The sequence below is a fragment of the Phascolarctos cinereus genome, unplaced genomic scaffold, assembly GCF_003287225.1.
Source record: "Phascolarctos cinereus isolate Bilbo 61053 unplaced genomic scaffold, phaCin_HiC Scaffold_5;HRSCAF=322, whole genome shotgun sequence".
Taxonomy (NCBI): Eukaryota; Metazoa; Chordata; class Mammalia; order Diprotodontia; family Phascolarctidae; genus Phascolarctos; species Phascolarctos cinereus.
The window spans coordinates 20,784,617-20,797,121 of record NW_027555958.1 but is presented as its reverse complement, the minus strand read 5'-3'; the positions used below and the strand labels follow the sequence as shown (position 1 = coordinate 20,797,121).

The window sequence follows — 12,505 nt, the reverse complement described above, 5'->3', positions numbered from 1 at the left end:
CAGGTCCTCTGACTCCAGGATCAGTGCCTTTTCCCTGTACCAAGGTGCCTCTCCAGTGCTGAGTGTGGCGTTGTAAATTCCACTGAATGGAATCCCCAGCATCCCAGAGGGCCTGAGATCAAAGCCCAGCTCTGCTACTCATTACCTGGGTGGGCTGGACAATTGTAGTAGTAGCTTACACTTGCACATTGCCTTAAGATTTGCAAAGCATCTCACAAATACCTCATTTGATCCTCACAACAACCTTAGGAAATATTATCCCTATTTTATAGATGAGGAGACTGAGCCTGGGAGAGGTCACAGTAACAGCCTGGAATCACACAGCAAATAAGTGGCTGAGGCAGGACTTTCTGATACCAAGTTCAGAGCTCTCCCCACTACACTTGTTTTTCTCTCTTTTTTTTTCAAATTCAATTTTATTTTATTTTCAATTCCAAATTCTCTCCCTCATTCCTCCTCCTCCCCTACCCGTTGAGAAGATTTTAAAAAATTACAGATATGTATAGTCATGCAAAACAAGTGTCCATATTAGCGGAGGGAAGGAAGGAAGGAAGGAAGGAAGGAAGGAAGGAAGGAAGGAAGGAAGGAAGGAAGGAAGGAAGGAAGAGGAAGGAAGGAAGGAAGGAAGGAAAGAAGGAAAGAAGGAAAGAAGGAAAGAAGGAAAGAAGATATGCTTTAACCTGCACTGAGTTCATCAGGTCTCTCTCTGGAGGTGGGCAACATGTTTCCTCATGAGTCCTTTGGAATCATGGTTGGTTATTGTATTAAATCAGAGCTCCTAAGTCTTTTGAAGTTGACCATCTATACTTAGAATCTCTGGTTCTCTTATGTGTAAAATGAGAGGTTTGGACTCAAGAATTTCTAATGTCCTTTCCAGCTCTTAAACTGTATGGTCTGGTCTGGTGTACATGATGATTGTCCTTTCAAATGAATTCAGAGAAGAGATGGCTATGGACTGGGATGGCCAGGGAAGCCCCTTAGAGGAGATAGGCCCTAAAGACCATGAGGAGCTGAAAAAGTGCAGACAAATCCAGGGCATTGGGCTCATGGTGAGGGGTAAGCAAAGACCCAGAATCAGGAAACAACATGGGGCCAGAGTTGAGTATCAGTGATCACCAAGTGTGGAAAAATAGGGGAGAGCTGGGCTGGAGGACTGTGCAACTGGATCATATCATTATAGTCCTATTAACACAGGTACTTTGACAACCATCTGGTAAATCTGCAGGTGTTCCATAGTGAGATTTTCTGGATTCTCACCAGAAGCCAACAAGCTGCTCCTAGCTGCTAAGTGAGACTCTCAAATATGCCTTCAGTTACTGTCCCAGGTGACTGATGGTACAACATCAAGAATTTTTGTACCTCTCGTGGCTAGGCATTGGCTGGGGGCCAGAGTTAGGGTACAGGGCATCTCACTAGAGGAGTATTTGCAAAGTATCTACTGAGCAAAGCACAGGGTGAGATAAAGGCTCCAGGAGAGGTATTTCCTTATCTCCTCCATATGCCTTCCTTATTTCTCCTTCCATCTCATTTCCACTTGACAAAATACCTTCCCCCAACTATCTAAGTCCTACCTTAGTGCAAATAGTTTGTGTGAGGAAATGGGATGAACAGTGGATTCAGAGTCAAGAGACCTGGGTTCAAATCCTGGTTTTTCCATTTATTATATGACCTTGGACAAGCATCCTCATCTCTCTGGGCCTCTGTTCCTTCCTTGGTAAAATGAGAGGGTTGTCCCATGGTTGTGTTTCCTGAAGTCTCGATCCCTCTAGGAAGATAATTTCATTATGGATGTTGAGGTCAAAAGACCTAAGCTTCAACCCTTGCCTTAGACACTCGTGAGCTATGTGATCTTGGGCCTGTGTGACCTGGCTTCTCTGGGTCGTATTTTTCCCAACTGTAAAAATCACCTGCTTGGACCAGCAATCTCTCAGATCCCTTCAGGCTCTGAGTTAGATGACTTTAAAGTTTCACCTCCTCTGGGAAGTCCTCCCTGACTACCTACTAGCATCTCTTTCTCCCTCTTCTAAACCACAGATCTTGTAAGAATGTCTTGATTTTTTCCTTTTTGTTTTGTTAACCTCTTTTGGGATACAGACCTAGTAGAGGTATTGCTAGATCAATGAGTATACATGGTTTTATAGCCTTTTGGGCAAAGTTCCAAATTGCTGTACAGAATGGTTGAATCAGTTCACAACTCCACCAACAGTGCATGAATGTCTCATTTTCCCCACATCCCCTTCAACATTACCTTTTCTGTCCTATTAGCCAATCTAATAGGTACAAGTTTGTACCTCAGAATTGTTTTAATTTGAATTTCTCCAATCCATAGTGACTTAGGGCTATAGATAGCTTTGATTACTTCATCTGAAAACATCATATCTTTTGATCATTTATCAATTGAGGAATGGCTCTTATTTTTATAATTTGACTCAGTGCTCTGTATGTTTGAGAAATGAGGCCTTTATCAGAGAAACTTGCCTCAAAATTGTTTTCACAGTTACAATTGCTAATTTATTTCCCCTCCGTCCTATTCCCCCTTGTTTATTCTATTCTCTCTCTCCTTTCACCCTGTCCCTCCTCAAAAGTGTATTCTGACTACCCCTTCCTTGACTCTGCCTTCCCTTCTATCATTCCCTGCCTGCTCTTATCCCCTTCCCCTCCTACTTTCCTGTAGGGTAAGATAGATTTCTATACCCAATTGAGTGTGTGTGTTATTCCCTCTTTGAGCCAATTCTGATGAGAGTAAGATTCACTCACTCCCTTCCACTGTAAAAAGCTTTTTCTTGCCTCTTTTATGTGAGATAATTTACCCCATTCTACCTCTCCTTTTCCTTTTCTCCTAGTATATTCCTGTCTCACTCCTTAATTTTATTTTTTAGATATCATCTCTTCATATTCAACTCACACCTGTGCCCTCTGTCTATATATACTCCTTCTAACCGCCTTAATGAGAAAGTTCTCATGAGTCACAAGTATCATCTTCCCATGTAGGAATGTAAACAGTTTCACATTATTAAGTCCCTTATGATTTCCTGTTTACTTTTTCATGCTTCTCTTGAGTCTTGTATTGGAAAGTCAAATTTTCTATTCATCCCTGGTCTTTTCATCAGGACTGCTTGAAAGTTCTTATTCCATTGAATATCCATTTTTTCCTCTGAAGGATTCTACTCAGTTTTGCTGGGTAGGTGATTCTTGGTTGTAATCCTGGTTCCTTTGCCCTCCAGGATATCACATTCTAAGCCCTCCAATCCTTTAACATAGAAGCTGCTAAATTGTGTGTTATCCTGACTGTGGTTCCATGATACTTGAATTATTTCTTTCTGGTTGCTTTTAATATTTTCTCCTTCACCTGGGAGCTCTGGAATTTGGCTAGAATATTCCTGGGAGTTTTCATTTGGGGATCTCTTTCAGGAGGTAATTGGTGGGTTCTTTTGTTTTCTGTTCTACCCTCTGGTTCTAGAATATCAGAGTAATTTTCCTTGATAATTTCTTGAAAGCTGTCTAGACTCTTTTTTTGATCATGGCTTTCAGGTAGTCCAATAATTTTTAAATTATCTCTCCTGGATCTATTTTCCAGGTCAGTTGTTTTTCCAGTGAGATATTTCACATCATCTCCTATTTTGTCATTCTTTTGGTTTTGTTTTATTGTGTCTTGATTTCTCATAAAGTCATTCGCTTCCATTTGCTCCATTCTAATTTTTAAGGAATTATTTTCTTCAGTGAGCTTTTATACCTCCTTTTCCACTTGGCCAATTCTACTTTTTAAGGAGGTTTTTCTTCAGTGAATTTTTGTACCTTTTTTCCATCTGGCCAATTCTGCTTTTTAAGGCATTCTTCTCCTCATTGCCTTTTTGGACCTCTTTTGCCATTTGGCCAAGTCTGTTTTTTTAAGGTGTTATTTTCTTCAGTATTTGTGTGTGTGTGTGTGTGTGTGTGTGTGTGTGTGTGTGTGTGTCCTTTACCAAACTGTTGGCTCATTTTTCATAATTTGTTTGCGTCACTCTCATTTCTCTTCCCAGTTTTTCCTCGACCTCTCTTACTTGATTTTTGAAATCCTTTTTGAGCTCTTCCACGGCCTGAGACCAATTCATGTTTTTCTCAGAGGCTTTGGATGTAGGAGCTTTGATTTTGTTATCTTATTTTGAGTTTGTGTTTTGATCTTCCTTGTCACCATAGTAACTTTCTAGGGTCAGCATTTTTTCTGTTATTTGCTCATTTTCCTAGCCTGTTTCTTAACTTTTAACTCTTTGTTAAAGTGGGGTTCTGCTTTTAGAGTGGAGGCATACTGTCCCAAGCTTCAGGGATTTTGTGCAGGTGTTTTCAGAGATACTTCTAGGGTTTTTTAAGTTTTCTGTACTTCCAAGGTGGTATGATCTAAGGAGATGTGTATTTACTACTCTCCTGGCCTGTTCTCTAGTCTGTGAGAGACCGTAAGCACTCTTTTCTAGCCTAGAATTGTAAGGAGAATCCTCGTTCTACTGTGGATACAAGCTCCGATGTGCTAGTTAGAGCTCCTTCTTGCCCTGGGATGGCCACCCAGGCCTGTGAACCAGATCTGAGTATGGCAAAGCAACAGAATTTTGCCTCAGTGCTAGCAAAGAGGCGTCTAGATTCTCATTCTGACCAGTTGTTCAACCTCTTTACCATCTATGGGCTGAGAGCTCAGGAGGCAGCTGCTGCCACTGCTAATTCAGTGGCTCTCAAGACCTGCTGGGTTTTGGGGTTTGCTGGGGCTGGGGCTGTGTTGGTGCAGCCTGTGCTATACTATGTTCCGCTCTTATCCAAACACAACAGACCTTTCCTGCCAATCTTCTAAGTTGTCTTTGGCTGAAAAATTATTTCACCCTGTCCTTTTGTAGGTTCTGCTGCTTCAGAAATTGTTTTATGGCATTATTTAAAGGCATTTGAAGGGGTTTGGGGAAAAGCCCAGGTGAATGGTTGCCTTTTCCCTGCCATCTTGGCTCTGCCCAAGAATGTCTTGTTTTGTGACTTAACTATTTCATGTGACCCTTGCCTCTCAGGCTACACTGTGAGCTCCCCAAGAGACCAGGCTCCCATTGGCCAGCTTAGCATTGGACATGCCACCAGCACTCAGTAAAAAGGCAAGGTGAAAGCTATTTGTCCTTATGGGGGAGTGGGGAGATGCCTAGAGATCAGGCTTAGAGATCTCTGGGTCTCCCCTCTCCCTCCTTCTCTCCCCTAGGGGGTCTGGTATGTCTCACCATGAGAGCCAACTCTTCAAATCTGCCTTACAAAGAGGCCTTGGAAGGCAGAGCCGGCAAGACTGGAGCAGGCTGGGGAATGGAAGCAAATTCTAGTCCACACTGTGGTGGGAACAGGCCACATCAGAGCAAGAGGCTGCAGGCTCTGGGAAGCAACAATGGCTTCATCCCTGGAGTTCTCTACCTCTATTGTAAACAGGAAGCTACCCCAGCCAATGCCATTGGGATCTAATGGGCTACAAGCAGAAGACTGTGGGCCACTGGTCAGCTGTGTGGCCTCACACAAGTCACATGATGCCTAGCACATAGTAGGCACTTAACAAATACTGATTGATGCCTCAACTTGATTTTTCTCATCTGTAAAATGAGGGACAAATCAATCCTGCTCTGGTCCCTCAGAGATGGTCTGCAGATACAATGAATTAAAAGAGGGAAACAGTTTGAAAAATTAGCAGTTAAAAAAATAAAGAAAAGTTAGCGGCATGTAAATTTGAGACCCAATTGTTACTTATTTTTTAAAATAAAAGTTAAATCAGTGTCTACCCCCTGGATTCTAGTCCCAGGTCTGCCACTGACTTAGCTGTGTGATCTTGGACAAGTCCTTTCCCTTCCTGAACTACAGTTTCCTCTTCCTGGAAAACAGTGGGCAATGGGATTGGGCCGAACAGTCCCTAACTTGTCTCTAGTTTTTGAGAGCTTGTGGTTCTATGGTCTTGCTAAGCCCAGGTCCTACCCATCAAATCCATCACAGCATTATGCAATGGACATGGTATGTGGTATAATTTGAGGGCGGTCCCACCATTTCTCAAATCTCTCCCCCACCACCTGTCACTGGCACCTGAAATTCCACCATTAAAGGGTTTGTGTGGAGGGGGGAGTGCTCAGAGTTATCCACAGACTCATAGATTTAGAGCTAGAAAGGACTTGAGAAGCCACCTAATCCAACTCCCTCATTTTACAGATGAGGAAACTGAGGCTCAGAGGGGTTGTGAACTACCCAAAGTTACCCAGATAAAATGTGACCAGGATTTGAACCCAGGTCCTCTGACTCCAAATCCCAGCGCATCAATTCCACTCATTCTGCAGTTCCATTCATTCTGAGTCTAAGAGAAGGGAATTGACATGCCCCAAGCCATGGAGGATTTGAACCTTAAATCACCTCACTCCAAATTCAGCATTATTTCTACTTCACCCTACTGATCCTATCTCATTAAATGACTCAGTTTTATAAATAAGCAAACATACCTTCTGTAGATCAAATAAATCATCTATCTCAAACCCATCTATGACTATTGTCCAAATGTGTGTAGCTGCTACTGCCATTAAAGTGAGAATTAAGAAGCATTACTGACTTCACAGAAGTCTTTTGTCATTCGGGATTTTCTCCTCCAGTGGATAATAATAGGACAACTACTCTCATGTGAGATCCGTGCAATTATTTTAATGTTGGAAGGATGGAGAGAAGAGGGTTAGGAAATTCACTAGGTTAAGGCATTGATTTTATGAAGGAGGGAGGGGAAAAAGGAGAGGCAGGAGGCAGCAAGTGATGGTAGCCTGGGAGAAGGGGAGGCGGTGGAGGTCAGACCCACAGGACTTGGCAACTTGTAGGAAGCCCGGGGGGGGGGGGGTACAAGGAGTTCTGCCAAGAATGCTTTATGCCCCCTCCAAGTCCTCCCACCCATCAACCCCTCACCTCTAGCCCCTTCTTGATCTCCTGGCCAAGATGGATTTCTCTGAGTTGTTCTATTTCAGAAGTCATTACCAACCCCTCCAGGCAAAACATTCCAGGTTGGGGGTAAGGGGAGAGGTTACAACTGAAGGTGCACCAGAGGCCTGGGGTGGGGGACAAGTTGGAAGACTCTCCTTCCTGGGTGGGACTGGATTCCTGAAGGTAACACTCACCTTCTCCCCCCCACCACCACCTTCATCCCCAGCCCCATGCCGGCTAATGAAGCCCTGGTGATTCAGACCCATTCATCCAAAGAGAGAGGGGCGGGGCAGGGACAAGCTGCTAGAGCCAGCTAGAATGACCGATGAATACTCCCCAGAGCCTGCTGGGACTCCAAAGGCAGCCTGCCAACCCCTGGGACCAGGCTTATCTCATTACTCAGGATGGGTGAATTCAAAGGCATAGACAGCTTATTCACCCTAGGTTAGCATTTCTCCCTCCCTGTGCGCCCCTGTGGAAAACCTCAACCAGGGCCAGGGGCTTGGCCTGGACAGCTCCTGCCTTCTGCAAGCTGACTAATGGATTGCTCAGATGCCAGTAAGACAAGACAAAACACAGACGACTTTTTGTATATTTTTTTAATGAGCGATTATGTCCACACAGTTTGTATGTTATTCAATAAACTCAGTTAGCTTAGTTCCAGGTGGGTGTGGCTGTCTCTGTTCCTTAATCTCCTGAATCCAACACACCCCTTCCATCCCTGACACAGAGTTTCTATTCTTGTCAAAATCTTGAGCCCTGAGCTCCTTCACACTGACCCTGCAACCCGACACTGTATGTGTTCGTTCTTTCTCTCTCTCTCTCTCTCTCTCTCTCTCTCTCTCTCTCTCTCTCTCTCTCTCTCTCTCTCTCTCTCTCTCTCTCTCATTCCTGGTGCTTAGTACTCTTCCCAATACTGAGCCTGACACCTCGACACAAAGTTTCTTTCCCCAGGACTGAGCTCCCATCTAGCACTGAGCCCCCATTCCTAAGTCCTCCATCCCAGGAGGCACAGACCTTTTCATTACTTTCCATTGAAGATATCCAGGGGTCCATAGAAATCCTCAAACACATTCATAAAGCCCTGCCCCCCTCACCGTACCTACCCTCATTCCTGCTATTAACCTGTGACCTGTGGCCACACCTGACACACTTGGTCCTATGATGGCTATAGCTACAGTTCAAGAGTACGGAGAATAGGCCTGATGGGACTTGATGGTTTCTAAGGTCTCTTCAAGGTAAAACCAACCAACCAACCTATGATTCTATAACTCAATGAAGGCAGAATTTGAAGAGTTCACCACCACCACCACCACCACAACCACCCCCAGGATAATGGAATATGTGTTTGGAAGAAACTGGGAGAGAGCCCATGTCCAGCAGGCTCTTTCCTAGAATACCTGGAACCCTAGACTCCAATCCCAAATCTAGTTTATTTTTGTTATCCCAGACAGCTGAGATTCAGGTTTTCTTACTAGGCCCCCAAGTACTTCCTCCTTCTCCTAACTCTTCTTCTCTCACCCTCAACCTCCACCTCCACCCCATCCCTTCCACCCTAAAATTGAAATCAGAGAGCCGAGGCAATGCTATCATGTACAGACCCAGTTTATTGTAGAAAATAATAATTACAATGTATGGATATTTTTAATTACAACCAGAAACATTATCCTAGGCAGAAAGCTGCCCAAAACCATGGGGGGAGGGGGGAAACAGAGAAATGCCTCTTCATCTGCACTCCCTACTCCCCAACCCACCCAAATCCTTTGGAGGAGCCAAGTCTTAGCTCCTCAGGATCATCTTCTCCAGGGCTCTGCCCTGCCCTGCTCCCCCCACATTCTAAAGTTGAGTTGCCCTGAGGTGGGAGGGAGCAAGTCACTTAGGGTTCTGGGGAGGGGGAGGTTCAGGGAGACCAGGGATTCTGGAAAGTCCCCTCCCCATTTGTTTGTCCTGAGAACTTTGCAAACAGGAAAATGGGAGAGGGCAGGGAGGAGACAAGGTGAGCCACCACCCCCCTTTGGGCCTACCTCACTCACCCACCTCCCAAACCAGTTGGCCCACTTTGGGGCTGTTGTCACTAGGGCAGAGATGGGAGACGGGCTGGGCCACCTGAACTATCCCCTGCCTATCCATGATGCTGAGTTTCAGTGAGCTGCTGGGGTGAGTGGGCGGGCTCCCTGCTTCCTTAGAGAGGGCCCCTCAGGGACACCTTTACTTCTAGAGGAAACCGCAGTACAAAAGGTGAACCCCGATAGATTAGGGGGGAAAGGAGGAGAGATGGGGACCACGGAGCATACATACAGGATTGGAAATGGGTTTGAGGACGTGCCCATTTGAGGGTACACACACACACACACACACACACACACACACACACACACACACAAACACACAAACACACACACACACTCCAGGAGGGCGGGAGGAAACCAGCCAGCACTGGCTCTGTGACATTGAGCCCCTGGCTAAAGGACCAAGCCCGCTCAGGCAGCTCAACAGTCCAGGTCTCTTCCTTCTCTGTTTCTGGGAGCCCCCAGGCAGTGGGATGGGATCTCAGCCAACTCCACCAACAATTCTTCCTCTTTCTCTTTCTGGGAAACTGCAGGACCAGCTTCAGTGTACCAGAAAGGCAGGGCCCTGCTCCTGCCCCCAGCCCACTCCCACTGAGTTTCTCAGAAGAGAAAGCCCTAGGTTTCCAGGCACCCCCAGAAGGAGTCAGGTGAGGGTGTTTTTGAGAGAAGGGAGGATCTGGAGAGGGCACTCCAGCTAGAACAGGTAGCATCCCCCTGGCATTGTGTGCTTGCTGATTCCAACAGGCACCAACCCACCCTTACCCTCCCACCCACCCAGACTCCAGGCACAGGGAGACATTAGGGGCTTGGGCCAGGTTCTCTGTCCAGGGAAGAGTTCAGTCTCTGCCAAGCACTAGGGCCCAAATGGTCAGGGAGAACTGAAGAGAAAAGGATGTGTCCAGCCTGGGTACAGGTAAGGAGGTGGGGGCGAGGAAGGACACCCACAGCAGGCTTCACTGTCCCTTTTCCCTTCTGTCCATTGTCCTCCCCATACTCCCTACACGTAGTTGCTGGTGGGGGCAGAGCGGGCAGCAGTGTACTTAGCTGAGTAGGACTTCTCACTCCGGGGTGGGCAGTTGCAGCACAGCAGAGCCCCTCCGAGCATAAGCAGGCCTGAGGCAGCCCAGCCAATGTACAGAGAGGCACCCATCTCCCTCTTCTGTCCAGAGGCCACCAGAGGATTGTAGAAGTCCCGGATAATGTTGTGGGCAGTCCAGGAGGTGGGAATGATGACCAGGATGCCAGCCAGGATAAAGACAATGCCAGCCACGATCATGGTCTTGGCCTTGGAGGTCTCATCCTCCACACAGTTGGTACACTTGCCACCCACCAGGGCCAGAAGGACGCCGAGTGCTGCCACGATGATGCAGATGACCACTAGGGCCCTGGCAGCCTGCAGGTCCTGGGGCAGGGCCAACAACGAGTCATACACCTTGCATTGCATCTGGCCCGTGCTCTGGACCACGCAGTTCATCCATAGACCCTCCCAGATGGTCTGGGCAGTCACGATGTTGCTGCCAATGAAGGCTGTCACCCGCCACATGGGCAGCGCGCAGGACAGCATGGAAGCCAGCCAGCCCAGCACGGCCAGGGCAATGCCCATTATCTGGAGCCCCATGGACCCCATCCCCTCAGCCTGAGACGGAGCCGAAAACCAAGAGAAGCAAGAAACGCTAGAGCTGAGCACCCGGAGAGGCTGGGGTTCAAGATCTCAGCTTCAAGTTCTTTAGGGAGGGAAGTCCAGGTGAGGAGGGAGCTCTGAATGGTCACTTTCCAAAATAAGGCAGATAAAGGCAAGACTTTCCTCCTCGCAGGTGCAACTGATGAAGCTTCCCGCCAGATGTTAGGGAGTTATAAGGCTTGAGGGCGTGGCAAGGGGGAGGGAGGAGGAGGCGGGGTTTCGACCTGGGCCTCCATCTGACTAGTTTCTCCGGATTCCTGCCAGGGTAACCAGCAACAAAGACACTTTCAGTCCCCTGGGAGGAGACTGGGGCCCTGACTCACCCAGCCTGACATTCTGGAGAGTGAGTCTCAGAGGAAACTCAACTCTCCCTTTAAAGTCTCAGAGTGCTGGGGTCAGATCAGAGGCAGACAGGTCTGAGTCAGCCCCCCCCAATAAGAAGGGTGACTCCCCAAGGGCAGGAGGGAGCCAGGGGCCCCAGGGCCTGGGAGGCTGGTCCTGGGGGAACCTCAGTGTAGCTTTTCCCCTGGATCGAACAGCTCTCTCCCACCTAGGCTGGGGAGAGGAGACCTGAGAGTATGCTAAGGTGGGGTGTGGAAATCCTCCAGGGGAAGGAGGCTGCTACTGTTGCTGTCAGCCTGATTTTAAATAGCAATAACAAAGATAATTAGTATTATCATCATTACTGGCAGGTGTTGATAGGCATCAGCATCCTCCTAGCTGGCCTCAGCACTTACCCTGCACAATCTCATCCTGTAGAGCCTAGGGCTGGATGTCCAGAACTGGGGCCAGTCCCTTCAACCCATTAATGGACCGGCCCCCCCCACACACATCTTTCAAAAGAGTGCGAATTGAATGAATCCCTCTGATCCTCCATTACACTTTCTCTTCTTAAAAAGGCGGAGTGTCTAAAAAGTATCCCTTACTAAAAGGGGGGGGGGAGAGATAGAGTCTCTTTCAGGAGCATTTCCTCTGTTTCTCCTGAGGATATTGAACAGTCTGTCCACAAATCTAAAAATGGAAGGGTCGTTGGAGACCATCTAGTACTACTCCTTTGTTTTACAGATGAGGAAACCGAAGCTCAAAAGGGAACACAGTTTGCCCAAGATGAGACAGGTAGGAAGCAAAGGAGCTAGAGAGGAAGCATTGTGCAATAGAAAGTTCTGACATTAGAGTCAGAAGATCTGGGTTCTAATTCTGGCCCTACCAGAGGGGTGGTAGAGAGGACCAGCCTAACCGTCTGCAGGACAGAAACTTGGCTGTCTGTGCTGCTCCTTGTTATCTGTGCCACCTTGAGCAAGGCTCTTAATCTCACTGTGCTTCGGTTTCCTCATCTGTAAAATGATAGATTTGGACCAGATATCTTCAAAGTTCTCTTCCAGCTTTAAGTCTATGAAGAAGACATCATTAACAGGATTCACAGTGGTCCTTACCCCCACAGAGATCTTGGTGTGCTAAGGGGAAGTGGGCAATTACTCAAATAACTAGATGAAGTAGGAGAAGTAGTGATGAATGATGTAGTCATAAGTGCCTTCAGAGACCCAAGCAGATATTAGAGGAGGTCAGTAAAGGAAAGAGATCTCCACTGGGGATGGGGATGAAGGGATGAGAGAAGGCTTCCTGGAGGAGGTGGCCTCGGAGCTGGACCCTGAAGATTATTGCTAGAGGTGGAGCGGGAGGACCCCTTGGGAGAGAAGCAAAAATACCAAGATAGGGACTAGAGGGGTGTGCCCCAGGCATAGGGAGGAATCCATTATAGCACACAGGATAAAGTGTGGGGGAGTTCGATGAGATAAGGCTGGTGCCAGCCTGGGGAATTTGGATT

General features: G+C 47.1%; 2 protein-coding genes across 2 annotated transcripts in view; one reads left to right on the top strand and one right to left on the bottom strand.

The window, feature by feature from the left end:
* METTL27 (methyltransferase like 27) overlaps positions 1-6,549 on the top strand; it is a 19,169-nt gene extending 12,620 nt beyond the window's left edge. Inside the window, 5 exon segments of the mRNA XM_078155443.1 lie at positions 1,314-1,325; positions 5,204-5,268; positions 5,270-5,328; positions 5,330-5,368; positions 5,370-6,549. Of these exon segments, the coding sequence (XP_078011569.1) occupies positions 1,314-1,325; positions 5,204-5,268; positions 5,270-5,328; positions 5,330-5,368; positions 5,370-5,454 (260 nt within the window). The 3' untranslated portion in view covers positions 5,455-6,549.
* A 1,970-nt stretch (positions 6,550-8,519) lies between these two features.
* Positions 8,520-10,874, bottom strand: CLDN4 (claudin 4). The gene has a single exon (XM_021005828.2). The coding sequence runs from the start codon at positions 10,624-10,626 to the stop codon at positions 9,997-9,999; it is 630 nt and encodes a 209-aa protein (XP_020861487.1). The 5' UTR covers positions 10,627-10,874; the 3' UTR covers positions 8,520-9,996.
* Positions 10,875-12,505: the final 1,631 nt, after the last annotated feature.

Excerpts from the sequence above, each read along its gene's own strand:
- CLDN4 (XM_021005828.2), bottom strand. The coding sequence starts at position 10,626 with ATGGGGTCCATGGGGCTCCAGATAATGGGCATTGCCCTGGCCGTGCTG.